The sequence below is a fragment of the Passer domesticus genome, chromosome 11, assembly GCF_036417665.1.
Source record: "Passer domesticus isolate bPasDom1 chromosome 11, bPasDom1.hap1, whole genome shotgun sequence".
NCBI classification, from domain to species: domain Eukaryota; kingdom Metazoa; phylum Chordata; class Aves; order Passeriformes; family Passeridae; genus Passer; species Passer domesticus.
Window position 1 is genome coordinate 1,129,616 of NC_087484.1, and position 18,500 is coordinate 1,148,115.

Here is an 18,500-nt window from a genome sequence, read left to right on the forward strand (position 1 = left end):
CAGCTTTAAAGGCCTTCAGAAATAATATTCTGACATATTCCTGTCCTAGCAGTTTTTCAGTGTGGATGAGCTGCTGATTGACTGAGCCACAAAATCACAGAATATCCTGAGTTGGGGAGGATCCACAAGGATCAAAGCCAGCTCCTGGCCATGCACAGGACAACCCAAAGATCCCACTGTAGCCCAGATTAACCTCTGGGGTCAGTTTGGTCAGGGCTTTGAGGGCAGGATGAGAATGTGCATCTCCACCTCCCCCTCTGAGCTCCAGAGCAGATCCACAGCTTTGATGTTCTCATTCATGATTAACATAAAAACAGCAACAGTCTACATGGATTTGTTTTGCCTCCTCAGAAATACCCAAACTGAACCAAAGATTGGCAAAATCCCAGCGGGAGAACGAGTGTCTGCAGGAGAAGGTCAAACACCTCACTGAGGTGGCTGACACGGTTGAGCTGAAAACTCAGCAGCTCCAAACTTCCCTTCAGCAGGGGAGCGAGCTCCAGAGCCGGTGCCGTGAGCTGCAGAAGGAAACTCTGGGTAAGAGAAGCTTTTATCCTTTCCGGCAAAAATCCTGGGGGAAAAAGAAATGTTTTTAAAAGCACCAGATTGTGGTTGTTACTGTGAAAAAACTCAACAGGCCTGAATAAAAGGTGGGTGTCTGCAGTCAGAAGGAGGGAATGTCATTCCAAGGAGTCTGGAACCCTGGTAGGAGCACCAGGCAGCTGGATGGGAGGGCAAGTGAAGGAAAAGAGGAAAATCTTGAAGGTGGTGGAGTACAATCCTGTTGTTAATTGTCCAGTTCTGAGGGTAAAATTCAAAGAATTGGTCTCATTTTGAGTGCAGGACCAGGAAGGATTTCTGGCTCTCAGAGCAGTTCTGAAAGCAGGACAGACCAGCCAGGCCCTTTTCTCTGAGCCATTAAAGAGCAGACTCTAATGATCTGCCCTTGATTGTGTCTCAGGAAGCAGAGAATGCTCTTGAAAAGGGTGAGAGCAGTGACACCCTGGGAGCTGTGTGCACACAAAAACTCAGTGCAAAAGGATTATTTATGTGGGTATCCCTTGGGTCTCTGTTCTCTTGCATTCACAGCTCTGGCTCAGAGGTGTTTTAGGACCCTGGGGACACCTGTGAGGTCGTGCTGTTCCAGGCAGGGTTTGGAGTCCCCAGGCTGGCACAGCAGTCCCCAGCTGCCTGTGCTCAGCGTGGGACACACTGACAGCAGGAGGTGACAGTGCTGGTCACTTCAGTGCTCCTTCAGCTCCTGTGGAAGCAGCAGGGGTGAGATCCCATCCCTGAGTCACCAGCCCTGGCGCTGAGCATGGGCACGGCACTCATTACTAGATTGTAACAACAGAATAATATCTTATGTATTAATATTGAATTGGTTTGTCTTTATAGCAATACTGCTGAAAAGCTCCAGCAAAGACACCTTCTGTCTTTGTAGAAATTATAAGGAGCAGTGGACATAAAACCTCATCAGGAGATCTCTCACACTCTGAAATACGTGGGTTAGCATCATGACACCAAACACCTGCATTGCTGTATTTATGTGATGGGAAAACTGCCCTTGGCTGAGGCCCCTTTCCCCTCTGCTTACTGCAGAGTTCAGGGTTTGTTCATGAGCATGGCAAACAAACACTTCCATTGCTTTGCCCCCCTTAACTCCATGCAGAACTGCCTTGTTCTTATCTTAAAATTTTGAGAGGTTTTGGCAGTCTCTATTTTAATATATTCTTAAAGATTGTTTAGTGTGTTCTGTATCTTTGGAGGGCCTGCATGGCTTCTTGGATCTTCTGAAAACCTGAGTTTGCTTCCCTAAATTGGCATGTTGCATCAGCCCATCACAATTAATTATCACAGAATCCTGGAGGGGTTTGGGTTGGGAGGGACCTTAAAGCTCATCCCATTCCACCCCCTGCCAGGGACAGGGACACCTTCCACTGTCCCACACTGAAAATTTGCAGTGAAATATAAAACAACTGAGATTTTATGGAGAAAACATAGCTAATTCCATATATGGAATTAATACAGAATATTAGGACCCTGAAAAATCTTAATGATGAGTAAAAATGCCATCTAAGCTGGCTGATGTTTTATGTGAGGCATTTTAAAATTGATTAATAAAATGTAGCAGTCACTTGCTAATAAATGAGTTATTAAGAAGCAGTAAAACGTTTGATGTGGGTATCCAGAAGGAGGTTTCAAGGCAGGAAAGCTGCTGGCTCAGGCATTTGGATTCCACCCTTCCTGAATGGATCAGTGAAACACAAATCCAGGAGGATTTCAAGGGGTCTGGCTCTAGGGAGTCGGGGTAATAAACCCAGTTAATGCACTGCTGATAAAAATGGTTCTCTTTGAAATACCAAACAGGGGTTTCTCATGAAACAATCATTAAATATGAAATGAGTTTGCCATTGTATTAAAATAAATGAGTGGGAACAAACATCTTACTGGAAATCAGTTCCAGGGAGTGGATTTGTCCTGTCCAAAGTGGGGTGTGGAAATCAGCCACATCCTGAGTGTCCATGCTTTGGAGGGAGCTTGGGGTTTTGCCTTATTTGGCTTTTTTCCCCTCCCACAAACTGCTCCAAAGTCCCTCTTTGAAATAATTTGGCACTCCAGAAATAATAAAAACTACCAGGATTTGTGATCTGTGTGTTTTTAAAGGATTTTCCTTTCTGCAACCAATATTTTGAGGATTCTTCTGTTGCATGTTCCTCACAGAATTGTGAGGTCATGATTATTTCACATCACAGCAGGCATTTGCAAGAGCAGGGAGCAAGCAGTTGTTTCTGCTGTTGGTTTTTGCTCTCATGCTTGTGGAGGCTTTCTGGAGATCCCCTTTGCAGGGGATTTGTGGGATCAGATGGATTGCTGCCTTCAAGGCACTTTTCAGCCTCACAGAGCATCACCCAGTTAAGGGAGGTGACAGGTCTTGAAAAATGCTCAGCACACGGTAAGGTCTGCTGGGTAATTGTTTAATCAATCAGCTTCCCCAAATCCAAAATCAATAATGGTGATAATGTGTCTGTGTTCTTAGTGCTGCCAGCAGCAGGGCTGCAGTAGCACGGGCTCCTAAAAGATTTCTGCTTTCATTTTATTACCAGCTAGATCCTTCACTTAATCACAAATAAAAAATTAATTTTTCCTCCCCAAAGTCCTTGTGGTTTTGCTCTAGCTCATGACAGCTCTGGCCTTGCTCTGGATGGGTTAAATTGCTGCTGATGCTCCCAAAATCCGAATTTTTGGTCTTTGGCTGCTCCTGCTCCATAGGCTACTTCAGCTCCCAATCCAAACCTGGTGGTCTGCTGCATGATGAGCCTGATGAGAGGTGATGGAAAACTGCAGGCAGCTGGGGAGGGGAGTGCTAGCCCTGCTCGTGGAAAGGAGAGGGAATGCTAGCCCTGCTCGTGGAAAGGAGAGGGAATGTTAGCCCTGCTCATGGAAAAGAGGGAATGTTAGCCCTGCTCGTGGAAAGGAGAGGGAATGTTAGCCCTGCTCATGGAAAAGAGGGAATGTTAGCCCTGCTCGTGGAAAGGAGAGGGAATGTTAGCCCTGCTCATGGAAAAGAGGGAATGTTAGCCCTGCTCTTGGAAAGGAGAGGGAATGTTAGCCCTGCTCATGGAAAAGAGGGAATGTTAGCACTGCTCATGGAAAGGAGAGGGAATGTTAGCCCTGCTCATGGAAAGGAGAGGGAATGTTAGCACTGCTCATGGAAAAGAGGGAATGTTAGCCCTGCTCGTGGAAAAGAGGGAATGTTAGCCCTGCTCTTGGAAAAGAGGGAATGTTAGCCCTGCTCTTGGAAAGGAGAGGGAATGTTAGCACTGCTCATGGAAAAGAGGGAATGTTAGCCCTGCTCGTGGAAAAGAGGGAATGTTAGCACTGCTCTTGGAAAGGAGAGGGAATGTTAGCCCTGCTCATGGAAAAGAGGGAATGTTAGCCCTGCTCATGGAAAAGAGGGAATGTTAGCCCTGCTCATGGAAAGGAAAGGGAATGTTAGCCCTGCTCATGGAAAAGAGAGGGAATGTTAGCCCTGCTCATGGAAAAGAGGGAATGTTAGCCCTGCTCATGGAAAAGAGAGGGAATGTTAGCCCTGCTCATGGAAAGGAGAGGGAATGTTAGCCCTGCTCATGGAAAAGAGAGGGAATGTTAGCACTGCTCATGGAAAGGAGAGGGAATGTTAGCCCTGCTCATGGAAAGGAGAGGGAATGTTAGCCCTGCTCATGGAAAAGAGAGGGAATGTTAGCACTGCTCGTGGAAAAGAGGTGTTTTCATCTCCTGGAGTGTCTTTAATGGCACTTTAAAAGCCACTTTGAGGAGCTTTGCAAATGCAGAGGGGGAATAGTTGCCTGCAGCTGTAGGCAGGCTGCAGTTCAGCCAGCTACAAGTGCTGTTGAAATGTATTTTTTGATGAATTCCAGCCGCGGTGGGAAGGCTGGGGAGGCTGAGAGCCAGGGAATACAGGGCTGCTGTTGGAGCAGAGGGTGAGAGGCAATGGCTCATTAGAGCTTTCAGCAGCCCGAGTGCCAGAGGAGGCCCAGGAATCCATGGCACACACTCCCAGCTCCCTGCCAGGGGCTGGGACCAGGCTGCGGTGGGGTGTCACTGAGAGAAGGGCCACACTTGGCTTCTCGAGGAAAAGCAGGAATCCAGGGTCTCCTCTGGAGCCTGGCTGGGAGAGGAGCAGCTCCAGGAGAGCTCAGAGCCTGAAGGGGCTCCAGGAGAGCTGCAGAGGGACTGGGGACAAGGATGGAGGGACAGGACCCAGGGAATGGCTCCACTGCCAGAGGGCAGGGATGGGTGGGAGATTGGGAATTGGGAATTCCTGCCTGGGCTGGGATTGCCAGAGCAGCTGTGGCTGCCCCTGGATCCCTGGCAGTGCCCAAGGCCAGGCTGGATGAGCTTGGAACACCTGGGACAGGGGGAGGTGTCCCTGCCATGGCAGGGGTGGGATGGGTGGGATTTAATGTCCCTTCCAACCCAAACCATAATTCTGTATTAAAGGATTTGTCTTTGTTGTATTTTGTTTTGTCTGCTTGGCCTAAACATTGAGGGTAACAAATTATCCCCAAGGAAAATTAAGGTCAGAATCTCCATGTTTTTCCTGTTTAGTTTTTCCAGTATTTCAAACCAGTGTTAATGTGTAGGAGAAGCAGGTCTGCAGGAATTGTGACACATCCCCATTAGCTTGGCTTCAAGCAGGCAGGAATACAGGCAGAAAATTCAGGCTTTAGACCCAGGCCTTGGTGCTGGAGTGTGAGCTCTGGCCATGGATGAGCAAAGCCAGCCCTTCTGAGGGCAGGAGTGCCTGTTCTGTGTCACTGGGGCGTGGGAGGGGAGCAGGCTTTGCCAAAATAACACTTTTTCCCTATTTAAGGATTTTTAAGGTCTTGGAGATTGCCATGTTTGCAGTTGTTGGTTTATTCTATTGAGGCTGCCCTTGATTTGTGCCACTCAAAACCATTTAGAATCTGGTTCCTTTTTCCCTGCTGGTTTTATGAAGGTGGAAGAAGGAAGCAGGGGGCCATGGAGCCCAGTGTGGCAGTGGTCAGCAACACGTGCTGGGGGAGATAAACCTCAGCCACTCCTCTCCTGGCACATGCTCCCAGTTCCTGGCAGCTTTGGGTGATTTGGACACCTCCTGATGGCACTGGTGAGGTCTCCAGGAAGGATCTCAGTCTGGAGTCCATCCCTGGGCTCCTTCCAGACTTTTGTGAGTCACAAATTAAAAGAAGGACTTTGTTGTATAGACAAAAAAAAAATTATCTTAGAGAACACAGTACATGGGCTATTATAAATGCAAAGAATTAGCTCTGTTCTGTGCAGGGCCTTGGGGTGTTACTTCACTTCTTTGGTCTCCTTAGAAACACGTGGTGAGGCAACGTTTTCCTGCTCTGACACTGTAATTTTTCATGCATGTATTTCATATTTCTCCCAGATTGTCTGCTATGCTCTTTAAATAAATGTACTGGGAACTATCTGTGCTAAGTGTACATCTGACTTTGCCTGGAATTAGTGTTCTGAGAAAAATTAAATATTTTTGCCCCCTTTGGCAACGCTGATTGGCCAAATTCAGGGCCCATGCAAGGGGTAGTTATCAAGTAAGTTTTAAATTATTGCTACAACTTCCTATTTCCCAGGATCCACGAGAACCCCAGCAGGAGGGGCTGGGTTGCAGTGTGCCTTGCCCAGGGCTCTGTGTGCTCTCTGTTCCAGTTCCTGGAGCATCCCCAGCTCTGAGCTCCCAGGCTGGTCCCTGTGGCTGAGAGGGACCCAGAGTGGAGGGGAGGGAAGGTGGAGGATCCCAGCCCTGCTGGGGATGGCACATGGCTTTGAGCCCCAGGCTGTGCTGCTCCTTCCCTGGAGGTGTCCCAGGCTAGGCTGGAGCACCTGGGGCAGGGGGAGGTGTCCCTGCCATGGCAGGGGTGGCACTGGGTGGCATTTAAGGTCCTACCCAAACCATTCTGGGATTCCATGAGCTATTTGAGAGCCTTATGAACCTCCCCATGAAGTCTTAACTGCAGGGAAATAATCTTTTTTGTGCACATGTATGAAACATTGAGCTTTCATCCAGATTACCCACAAATTGTCAGCAATTATATTGGATTGGATTTTGTAGGTTTTGCAGGAAAAGCAGAAAATTACACAGCTCTTCCACGTGTGCCTCTGATCCAGCCTCGCTGGGAATCTGGTAGGAATTAGCTGTGGAGCTGATGGCTTCCAGAGTGGCTGCTTACCCAATGTGCTGCTTATTATTTTTATTTTTGACTGAAAACTTCACCAGTTGTTGCTGTTTCCAGGCAGGAGCTGGGGCACCGTGCCCTTGGATGCAAACTGGGTGGTTAAATTCCTGAAAGCCAGCTGTGGGCAGGCTCTGCTGGGCGCTGTGCACACGCCAGGGGCTGCAGTGATGCAATTTGCCCGAGGAAGAGGAAACAGCCCCCAGTTTGTTGTGTTTCTGTTTCTGTGGCTCGTCAGGTCCTCGTTGGGCTGTGCCCCCCACTCCCTGTGCTTGTCACCTCACAGGAGGTTACTGGAAGGTTTGTGACTGTGGTGAGAGCCATTCTGAGTCACGAAAATAAGTAAAATTCAACAGAAATGAAACTGAGATGGGCTGGGCTTGCTGAGCTTTGAGATGAGGTGGTTCCTGAGCACTGAGCCCAGTATCAGTATTACAGAGTGTGGGCTCTTTGCACGTTTTGCAATAGGCTTTATTTTCATTACCAGAGAACGTTTTTACATAAGGGTTTGAGTGCATTTTCCTCTGTTCAGCAGGTTTGCAGTTTCCTTTGTGTTGCCATTCTCCTGATTGGTGGCCTCATTTTTACCATGCTTTTCATTGCCATCTGCCTCCATGGGCGTGGGACTTGCTGCTCACCAGCTCCCATTGACTTCGGTGGGAATTCTCTCTAGAGAAGACTTGCAGAAACTATTTGTGTAATTAAATCCATCTATTCCCTCATGAAAAACTCCTGTCCATGCTCAGTGAGCATGAAAACTTCTGAGAACAAATGGAGTGAAAGAGGAAACAGCTTTGAGAGAGACCACCCAAAGCACAGAGCCAAACCAAGCATCATCCCTCTCCTTTTCCTTTATTCCAGAACTTGTGTCCACACTCCCACACTGAGGGAGAATTAAAAAAGACCACAGTTATTAATTATTGGCAGACATCTTTTAAAATAACAATTTTTAAAAGTTTAGAAAGAACTGTTTGGGAAACTCCTCCACAGCAGCCTGTGAGGATGGGCATGATTTTCCCAAGGGTTCAATCAAGTCCAAGAAATTTTATTTTTCTCTTCAAAAAGCTCTTTATAAATGCTGATAGTTTGGGAATGGGTCTGGCTCCTCCTGTGTGTTTTACCCTGTATATTTCTCTCCCTGGTTATTTTTGTTGTAGTCTTATGAACTATTTTCCTTTTTCCTTTACTGAAAAAGAGGAGACTCTTCCACTTGTAGGATTTATCAAGACAAGGTGTGGCTGGCAGGAAATCCCACACTGGGATCATCCATCATCATTGCTGGAAATGACTGACAGAGACACGTGGGAAAAGTTACAGAAATTCAGGGAATGGGGGTGAAATGATAAATTTAAGAACAGGAATGGCAGATTTGGCTTCTGGGAAGATGCATCAGGGAGCTTTGAAGGACTGTCATGGGAGCTGTTCCCTTCAGAGACGAGGTCACCTCACTTTGTTTGCTGTTGCTTTCTGAGGAATAATCTTGTTTTTTCTTTCACTTCCAGATCTGTTGCAATGATTTGTCACTGGATTTTTTTCCATGTAGTTTGTTGTGCTGTCCTTTTGGTAGAAACTTTGATTTCAAATCATTCTTAGGCTTTCTGGAGCGGCAGCTCTTGTTCATGAGGATATTTAGAGATGCCCAAGTTGCTGTGGCTGCCCCATCCCTGAGGTGTTCCAGGATGGGGCTTGGAGCAGCCTGGGACAGTGGAGGGGAGCTGGGGCTGGATGAACTTTGAGGTCCCTGCCAGCCCAAGGCATTCCATGGTTCTGTGATATGTTCATGGAGATGAGAATCTGATGGAGCCATGTGCTGCTGCTTCAGTTTAAAGGGCTTCTCATCTGCCAGTTATGGCTGTTCTTAGGATTTGAAAGCATAGAAAAGGGGGATATTAAGGCACACAAAACCAAATGAGATAATTTAACTAAAAAACCAGGGATTGTACTGGGGAAAAGGCAGTGGCTGATTGGAGCTGAGGTGGTGTGTTCTGAAGGATAACATGTAGAGGATAAGGCAAGTACAGCATTTAATTACTGCCAGGGTTTCAGATGAAGTGAATTCCAGGTGAGTTTTGGGGCCACCCTCCTGCATCTGTGTGCTCTCTGTACAACAATCGGATTTAAAGCAAACAATCTGATTTCACGTTTCTATGTAGTTGAATGTGGTGTTTTCTGGTGGGGTAAAAAGCCCCAAACACACAAACAAACCCCAGCTTTTTGCTGTAAAGTCACTCTGCTCACGTGCACTGCTCTGTCTGAGGTGGGAGCGAGGAGCTGCAGCTCCCACCTGGAAACAAACCACTAAAGTGGATTGATTTAACATTGACAGAGACACAACCTCGTGTTTTTGCTTTCAGATTTAACAAATCAGGTGGAGACAGCTGGCCTGCAGCTGCAGAAGGTGACAGCAGAGATGGACCACTACAAGAAGCTGCTGCTGTAAGATTCCCACTCCTTGATTGCTTCCCACTGCACATGAAACACATAACTTTTTTTTTTTCCCAGCCAGTGCTGCTTGTCGCAGTGCTCTGAGAAGGTTTTGGCCAACAGAGGAACTATTTTATCTCCATATGATTATTTCTGAGCACCTGGCTGAGGCAGCCTGGCTGTGGGAGCAGGGCTTCCTTCCTGCAGCAGGGATTGCTGGAGCTGCAGAGCAGGGACAAGGAGCTGATGCAGTGCCTCACCTAACACACGGGTGTAGGAGGCATTTTGGGAAACCCACCTAGCTTCAGGACTAAAAATGTGCATATATACACATTTTATGTAGGAAGGAAGGAATGTGTAGTGATAGAGCACTGCCAGAGGGCAGGGTTGGTGGGATGTTGGGAATTAGGGGTTGTTTCCTGGGAGGGTGGGCAGGCCTGGCACAGGTTTTCCAGGGAATTTGGAATCCTGGCAGTGCCCAAGGCCAGGCTGGATGGGGCTTGGAGCACCTGGTCTATGGAAAGTGTGGGTGGAACAGCATGGGCTTTGGGGTCCCTTCCAACCCAAACCACTGCAGGATTTTCTCCCATTTCCAGAACACTCCCACAGCAGGAGCCTGGCACCCCAACACCACAAACATCACAAATTCCACAGCTGAGTGCTGAGAACCCCAGTGGGCACTGGAGCAGCTGGGGACATCACCTCCAGGAGAATCCAGGGGATCCAGGAGGCAGAGGATGCTGAGAGGCACCAGTGGTGCTCGTGAGGCTCAGGAGCTGGCAGTGCCAGGCTGTGCCACCAGCAGCTCCCTGTCCCTGGGAGCTGGGCAGAGGGACTGTGCTCCTCTGCTCTGCACCTCCTGCTTTCAGTTCCTTCACCCGGGGGTCTGACCACGGCCCAGCTGCAAATATTTGGGGTGCTTAGCAACAGAGTACTTGATGATAATGTAAGGATTGAGTGGGAAACAAAGATGTCATGAACACAGTTAAATAAACACTGGGGGCCTTCCAAGTGTAAATTAACATTTCAGTAATATGGGCACAGTTTAATAAAACAACATATTCTATATCTGTTTAAATGTAAATATGAACCTTAACCATGGTTATTAATTGGTGCAATGGTGACATCATGACATGGAACCTGCAAAGTTTCCAGCCCTTTTACCTACAAAATTGGGATTTGTTCCATTTTATTCATTTATCACTCAAAACTGTCATCAGTGTTGCAAGATCTCACTTCTTGTTTGCAACACTTGTGATCCAGGGCAGGCTGAGATGGCACTGGAAGTGTAACTTCCAATTATTAACAACCATTGCTGGAGCTGACAGAACTTTCTGTTCATGGCCTTTTACCTGAAATGGAAAATGCAAGGAGGAAAATACACCCAGAAGTGATATCCAGGAGTAAAGGCTCATTTCTTTGGATAATATCCTTTTTTACCAATGTTTTTTAGGGTGAAGTCAACAGAACTTGATGTCTGTCAAAATGAACTGAAAAAGATCAAATATGAGAATGGAATTGCTGAGTCCAGGTAAATGCTGAAATGATATTTCATATTTTTGAGCAATGACAGCAAACATTTTATTATTTTAATGCAGTTTTTATGCAATACATTAAAAATTTTCTGTCAAGTCAGTAGATTTAACTTCATAAAAAACACATGGGGTTTTGACCAATATTTATTTTCCAGACATTATTATTTCTGTCTATAAATAAGAACATAATAACTACAATGCTGCTATTTCTTTATTTCATCTGTAGACTTACAAAAGAGCTGAAGGAAAAGGAGGAATCCCTTCTCGTTTGCCAACAAGTCTGCAAACATTTACAGGAGGAGGTGGCTGAGAAAGAAAGGAGAGAAGAAGATCTGAAGAGAAGAACTGGGAGATCAGAGAGTGAGCTGGAAACCCTCAAAGCTCTGCTGAGCCAAACAGAGCAGGAGGTGCTGATGCTGAAACAGGAGAGGTAAAGGGAGCTGAGCTGGTGCTCCTGGAAATTCTGAGATTTTGGGGGTCCTTGGATTGGGTTTCTAAATTATAATGGGATAAACAAAACTTGGATGAAGAGAAGGAAAAGTACTATTAAAAATAGGAGTAGAGAAGTTTGCTTGGAGTGCAGAGCTTCATCTGGAGTTTGATCTGAGCCCCAAAGCTCCATTTCTGCAGCTGCTCAGCTGCTCTTTGTGCCCAAGGTGCAGGGAATATCCAAACCCTGAAATGCAGAGCAGTTGGTGCCTCCTGGCACTCCTGAATCCTGAAATCAAGCATGTGGATGTCAGGAGTAAACTGGAGATGGAGATTCTACAGCAGGTAATTAAAAAAATACAGATTCAGGTTGGGGAGTCCAAAGTAAGGCACTCAAGCTCAATCCCATTCCAGGGAAAACAGCCCTCAGAAGCCCAGTGCTTTATTTTGCACATCTCAAAAGCAGTCCCAGGGACCATGGCAGCTTTGTTCACAGCTGAGACCCTTCAGAGCCAGCCTGGACTGGTGGGAAGCTGCTCCCACACCTCCCCAAGCACCAGATCCTGTCCAGGACCCTGGCTGAGGGAATACTGAGGAATTTTTGAGGTGGACAAGTTGTTAACAACATCAGTGACAGGAATTTAACCTCTCCAGGAGCCTTGCCCTACAAGCCCCCCATAAGAAACAGAAAGCACTCAGTGGTTTTCGTTCCAAACCCATTACAATTTTTTTATTAATGATCCTAATATTCCAAGTTCATGAAATACAAGTTATGGGTGGAATATTTTAAGTTTCTCTGTGTTCTTTGAAATTTGTCTTGAAAATGTCAAAGAAATATTAAAAAGCCATTTGAAGTGGAGGATCAAGCACCGACTTTTCTTTAAAACATGAAATTCAGGAGGCAAGTGAGGGTGTGGTGGAGATTCCAAGTGGGGATTCCTGGGGCAAGGACGAGCAGGACTTCATTGCAAGGCCAGGGGATTCCAGCAGTGTGGGCAGAGTACATGTAAATTCCATTTACGTGGAATTTGTGTTTTTAGGGAGCTGCTCAAGAGCAGGACGGAGCAGCTGCAGGAGACGCTGAGGCAGAAGGTGCAGAGTGAGGACTCCTGGAGGGACAAGGTGACCCTGGGGGCTCTGCCTGGGGGGCTCAGTACCACACAGGGCACAGGAAAGCAGGGAATGATCCTCAGTGCCACGGGTGGTGGAGCCCTGGAATCATACACAGCCTGGTTTGGAAGCGACTCAGCCAAAAATTCTGCCAGGAACACACAAATCTTGTTTGCCTTTGGCCTCTGGGCCTGCTGGGGCCTCAAAGCCCTGGACTCACAGGAAGGGTTTGAGTGGGGAGCCTCCTGTTTCCAAAAGCACATTTCACGTTGGCTGAAGTTCATGGAATCCCAGGGTCCCAGCCTGGTTTGGGTTGGAGGGACCTCAAAGCCCCTCCAGTGTCACCCCTGCCGTGGCAGGGATCCCTCCCATGTCCCAGGGGCTCCAAACCCTGCCCAGCCCAGCCTGGGCACTGCCAGGGATCCAGGGGCAGCCACAGCTTGTCCATGAGATCCTTTGTCCAAAGGATATCCTCATAATATCCTCCTGCCTCTTCCAGTGGGATTTGGGAAGCTGCTTCCCATGAACAACCCTGTCAACCTTGTTTTCATCTGCAGCTTTTTCCAGGAGCACCAAAAAACCCTGAACTGAATAAGAAATAAAAATATATTCATCTATTAAAAACAATAATAAATAAATATATTTATGTATTAAAAAGAATTAAAAAACATTAAAAATAATAAGAAATTAAAATAAGTGTATACATCAGTGAAGGAAAATTTAAAAGCAGAGTTGAACAATAATTGTAACTTGTCTGATTTAAGCCTCACATAATTGGTGACTGAAATGATTGTATTTTTTGTTTCAGTGTCTGAAAGCTTTATTTAGCCCCAGGAAGACTTGGGGACTGGCAGCAATTAGGATCAGTTACATTTCTTTGGAAACCCCTTCACTTCCCTGTCACAGGATATAATTTGGGAAGGGGATCAGGCTGGCTCCATAATCAGAGTGTTTTCAACCTGACATGAGAACAAAATAAAGATTGGTGGGAGGGAGAGGGAGCAATTTCAGCTTTGGTGTCACAGCCATTAAAATGCAGCCACAGCAAGGCCCCAAAACTTGGCTCAGCAGCCAAAAAATCAGCAAAGTGACAAAGTGACAACATTGCCTTTGGTTTGTGCACTGCAGAGCACCAGAGGGCCAAGTTTTCTGTTTAAAATACGTTTAAACCTGAAATTGTTTCAGTGGAACAAAAATAAGTCACTTTCAGGAAGTAACTTAAGAAATAACTCCATTGGAACACACGGTATTTATGGAATGCCAGGGTTACTGAGGTTGGCAAAGTCCCCCAGGGGCACCAGGCCCCATCTCTGAGTGCCCAAATGCCCCCAGAGCCCCAGTGCCCCTCCTGTCACTGCCTGGGCACCTCCAGCTGTGCTCCTGCCCCTCCCTGGGCCTCCCTTTCCTCGGAGAAATCCCTCCTGAAAAGATGGGGGCACACATTTTTTACAGTATTAATTAATGAGGGATTTAATTGGCTGTAAGTCAATTAGGGCCCAGTGTGCTCTCTTGGCACATCAGCCTCCACTTTATTTCCTGTTCTGGACCTCAGCTTCATTCATTTCAAATATTAAATGGGAAATGTTTTCTATGAACGGGCTCAGGTTTTTATATTGCCTTTAATTGTTCAGTGTGTGGAGTCAAGGAGCCTCCAGCCAGTGATCAGGATCTGTAATAACAGGCAGAGTTAATAAATCTGGGGATTCAGGTTCAGAATCCCAACTCCCATCTAAGAACATAAAAATATTAATATTGATATGAATATCAATAATAAATATACATTTTAGATATAATAGAATTATAATACAATCATAATTCGTACTATATCATATTATATACAATAAATATTATATTCTTACACAATAATTATTATAAATAATAAATATTGGTTAACATATTATATTAATAATTACTATTCTTAATGTTATATAATAATTACTATTAATTATGTAATAATTGTATTTTTATTAATTAATATAGTGTTTTAATAATGTAATTTTTGAATGTACATTAATATAATATAATTATTCATGTAAAAGAATTATAATAGAGTTATAGTTAAAAATAACTATTATTAGTATTGTTGTTATTGTTGCTATTATTATTAGAGTCTACTTGGAGCATCTTACAAATACAACAACTTTTAAGCTATAACTTAGTGGGGGATTTGCACCTCTTCCACACCCTGAATTTGATATATTTTGCTTTAAAAAATAATGAAAATATTTTCAGTTTCTCTTTTTCCCCTAAAGACATTGGGGAGATTTATTATACTTCTCCTCATAATAATGTGTGGAATTAGATAATTGTAATTAAGCTCATTGTGGGCTTTTGTGCTTTTAATCATGGAAATAATGAGGTTTGTGTTGTGCTCCCAGCCTGCTGCAATTAAATCCATCAGAATCAGCTGCACAAAGGAACAGGAGCAGCCTGGGTTAGGAAAAGTGTTCTCCCAAATGCAGCCTTCAGGGTTGAATCCAGAGTCCAGAATTTTCTGTTGGGGAAATAACGGCTGAATTTATAATGGGAATTATTTGAGATGCTGTAAGCACTGGGGAATTTCACCCAATATTCCAACTGGAGAAGGGTCTGGGATGAGCTCCTTGTGACCTGCCAGGGCCTGCAGGGGCTCCAGGAGAGCTGCAGAGGGACTGGGGACAGGGATGGAGGGACAGGACCCAGGGAATGGCTCCACTGCCAGAGGGCAGGGATGGATGGGAGATTGGGAATTGGGAATTCCTGCCTGGGCTGGGATTGCCAGAGCAGCTGGGGCTGCCCCTGCATCCCTGGCAGTGCCCAGGGCCAGGCTGGACACTGGGGCTGGAGCACCTGGGACAGTGGGAGGTGTCCCTGCCAGGGCAGGGGTGGCACTGGGTGGGATTTGAGGTCCATCCCATCCCCATCCCCATCCCCATCCCATCCCATCCCATCCCATCCCATCCCATCCCATCCCGTCCCCGTGTGACAATGCCACTGACCCCTCCTGTCCCCCAGCTGGAGATGGACCTGGCCAAAGGGGAGGCTCGGCACAAAGAAGCAATTCTGAAAGTCAGGGAAGAGGCCAGAGTGGAGCTGGAGCTGGAGAGACAAAAGCAGCAGGAGCTGATCACAAAGTACCAGAGGGAACACGAGGAGCTCCAGCAGAAGGTGTGCAATGCTCCAGAGAAAACTTGTGGCAGAAGATCACAGAAAACTGTAAAAAATGGGAATGTGAAGGAATAAAAGCTTCTCTGTGTGTCATCCTCTCTCTGGATGATACAGTACTTTTTCACAGTCTTAATATATTTAATTTTTTAATGGAACAAGCTGAAAATAACTATTGCAGTTCAAGTTAATTGGTGTGGAAGTTCTTTCTCATCTCCTATTTTCACCACCAAAACTCCTTCTATGTCCCCAGAGTTGCTAATTATATTTAATCTGACATCATCACTTTTTAAAAGCTTGGGGCTGTTTCAGGCTATGATGAGGTGCCACAATCCCACCCATGTTTTTCCCCTTCCCAAGGGAGCCCAGCAGCTCCAGTAAAACCTGCTGGGCTGGACTGGCACCACACGGGGTTGGGAGCTCCAGATCCCCCTCCAGTTTTATGTAAAAATTGAGAAATTGTACCTGTAACATGAGTTTCCAAAAGGTTTGATACAATCCCTGAGAAAATCTGAGAGATCTGGAAAAATGAAAGGAATGTGATGAGGTTTCATTATTATTTAAAATCTGGGACACTGTGATTTAGAGCTGAAAATAAGTTTGGCTTTGTTCACTTGGCAAATATTTAACCATGGTTTTTAAACCCTGAGGAAACACCGACTTGCAATAAATTTAACTTGAAGTTAAATTTTCCCTTTTTTTACCTCAATGTCTCTATTTGATCTTGAACACACTAATTAATCTCTGTGTTCTCAGTGAGTGGTGATTAATTTACAGCTCTCTGGTGTCCTCTGAGGGAATTATGTAAATTCAGGGCTTTTTTTCTCTCTGAGGACCTGCAAGTTTGAATTTGTTGGTTTTTTCCTCAAGTCTCCATTTGTCTGCTATTAATTCTCCATATTTAGAGGTACTGAGTGGAGATTAATTCCTGTCTGATCTCACCCAGATCCCAGGTTTAATATCCAGTGCCACCAAGAGCTTGAGGATGGAGATGGAAATTCTGGAGAAGAAGCTCCAAGATGCCCAAATGAAAGTGGCAGAGAAGGATGGAGACAAGGAGAAAGAAATCCAGAGCCTTAAAAGGCTCATCAGTGAGCTTGAGTTCCAGCTGACCATGGAAAAGAGCAACAATGAATCATTCCTGGATAAACTGAGGAAAGAAATTAAGCACAAGTCAGATGAACTGGAAAAATTAACCCAGGAGAAGACACAGCTGATTCACAGCTTGAGTCAAGTTCAAGAGGAGGTAGGAACAGGACCCAGGAAATGCCTGGTTATTTTTACTTGGAGACATGTGATTTCTAAAATCATTCAAAGGTCTGTGGCCAGAAAATCCATTGAAACGCAAAGATTTCTCAAACAAATCCATCATCATTTCCTAAATACAGTATATCACAAAAGATGTGAAGTTTTAATTCAGCAAATGCTTAAATTAGTGCTTCATAGAAAAATATATTATTAAAAATTATTTTTCAGATCCTGCAAGATCTTTCTTAGTCTGTAGCCTCATGTCCCACTGCCCAAACATGAGTAAACAATGAAGAATTCCCAGTTTTTAGAGTAGAAGACACGGATATTTCTCATTCCTTGAACTGGTGCCCCAGCTCCCACCAGGGCAGCCACGTTCCCTAACTCAGGAATGCATAAAAATGAATTAAATGCAAAGAGAAATTCAACGGATGGATATTCTGACCACAAACATTTGCTGAATGCTTGGAATATAATGGGAAGGGAGGAGAGAGCTGCTCCATGGGAAACATGGAGTCAGGGACTGCAGATAAGATTAGGCTGGAATGTCCAAAGCAATTCAGTGGCAGGAAAAAGAATTGGTCAACAGCAAAAATGAAACTCTTCCATGTGAATTGGTGCTGGGGTTGGTACTGATTTATTCCTTGGAAAGGCTGGGAAAGGTGTGAGTGGAATTCCAGTGAGGCTGTGCCCAAGGATGGGGACGTGGGATAGAGAGGCCTTGGCAGTGCTGGGGCAGCAGGGGGGCTGCTGCATGGCCTTCCCATGAGTGATTCCGTGACTCCATGTGTCCATTCCTGGTTCCATGCCTGGTTCCACTCCTGGTTTGACACCTGGCTCCATTCCTGGTTCCACACCTGGTTCCAGTTCCACACCTGGTTTCATTCCTAGTCCACACATGGTTCCATTCCTGGTTCCACATCTGGTTTCATTCCTGGCTCCATAAGTGGTTTCATACCTGGTTCCATTCCTGGCTCCATGCCTGGCTCCATTCCTGGTTCCATTCCTGATTCCATTCCTAGTTCCACACCTGGTTCCATACCTGGTTCCACACCTGGCTCCATTCCTGGCTCCATTCCTGGTTCCACGTGTGGTTCCATACCTGGTTCCATTCCTGGTTCCACACCTGGTTTCATTCCTGGTTCCACACCTGGTTTCATTCCTGGTTCCACACCTGGCTCCATTCCTGGTTTCATTCCTAGTTCCATGTGTGGTTCCACACCTGGTTCCACGCATGGTTCCATACCTGGTTCCATTCCTGGTTCCATGCCTGGCTCCATGCAGGCTGTGCTCTCCCACTGCAGAGGGTTCCATGGAAACACAGCATTAACCCCTTGGTGTCACTGCACCTCTGTCCATTACTGCCTTCCCTTCCCAAGAGCAGCATTCCCAGTTCTCCCAGCTGGGCAGGAGAGCAGGAACGCCTTCTGAGCACTCCCCTGGGATGTCCTGCTGGCTCCCCAGGGAACAGCAGAGCAGTGCAGGGCGGGTTTCCCACCCCAGGAGTGCCCAGGTGTGATGGCTGGCACATTCCCGATGTCTCTCCTTGCAGAATTCCCTGCCCGGGAGTGCCCAGGTGTGATGGCTGGCACATTCCCGGTGTCTCTCCTTGCAGAATTCCCTGCTGCAGGGACAGTGCCAGGGAGTGTCCGGATGTGATAGATGGCACATTCCCGGTGTTCCTGTGCAGAATTCCCTGCTGCAGGGGCAGTGCCAGGGAGCGCCCAGGTGTGACGGCTGGCACATTCCTGGGTTTCTCTCTGCAGAATTCCCTGCTGCAGGGGCAGTGCCCGGGAGTTCCCAGGTGTGATGGATGGCACATTCCTGGGTTTCTCTCTGCAGAATTCCCTGCTGCAGGACACGGTGCGCC

The 18,500-nt window shown here is 46.2% G+C and overlaps 1 protein-coding gene across 3 annotated transcripts in view; it reads left to right on the plus strand.

Moving 5' to 3' along the window:
- LEKR1 (leucine, glutamate and lysine rich 1) overlaps nucleotides 1-18,500 on the plus strand; it is a 35,722-nt gene that overhangs the window by 14,818 nt on the left and 2,404 nt on the right. For 2 of the 3 annotated variants that reach the window (XM_064385043.1, XM_064385041.1), the window contains exons 5-11: nucleotides 352-537; nucleotides 9,095-9,176; nucleotides 10,618-10,695; nucleotides 10,926-11,129; nucleotides 12,169-12,250; nucleotides 15,233-15,385; nucleotides 16,329-16,628. In XM_064385043.1, coding sequence (XP_064241113.1) covers nucleotides 352-537; nucleotides 9,095-9,176; nucleotides 10,618-10,695; nucleotides 10,926-11,129; nucleotides 12,169-12,250; nucleotides 15,233-15,385; nucleotides 16,329-16,628 — 1,085 coding nt within the window. Of the gene's footprint in view, nucleotides 1-351; nucleotides 538-9,094; nucleotides 9,177-10,617; nucleotides 10,696-10,925; nucleotides 11,130-12,168; nucleotides 12,251-15,232; nucleotides 15,386-16,328; nucleotides 16,629-18,245; nucleotides 18,461-18,500 lie in introns of those variants that run through there. The other variant, XM_064385042.1, reaches the window with a different exon arrangement.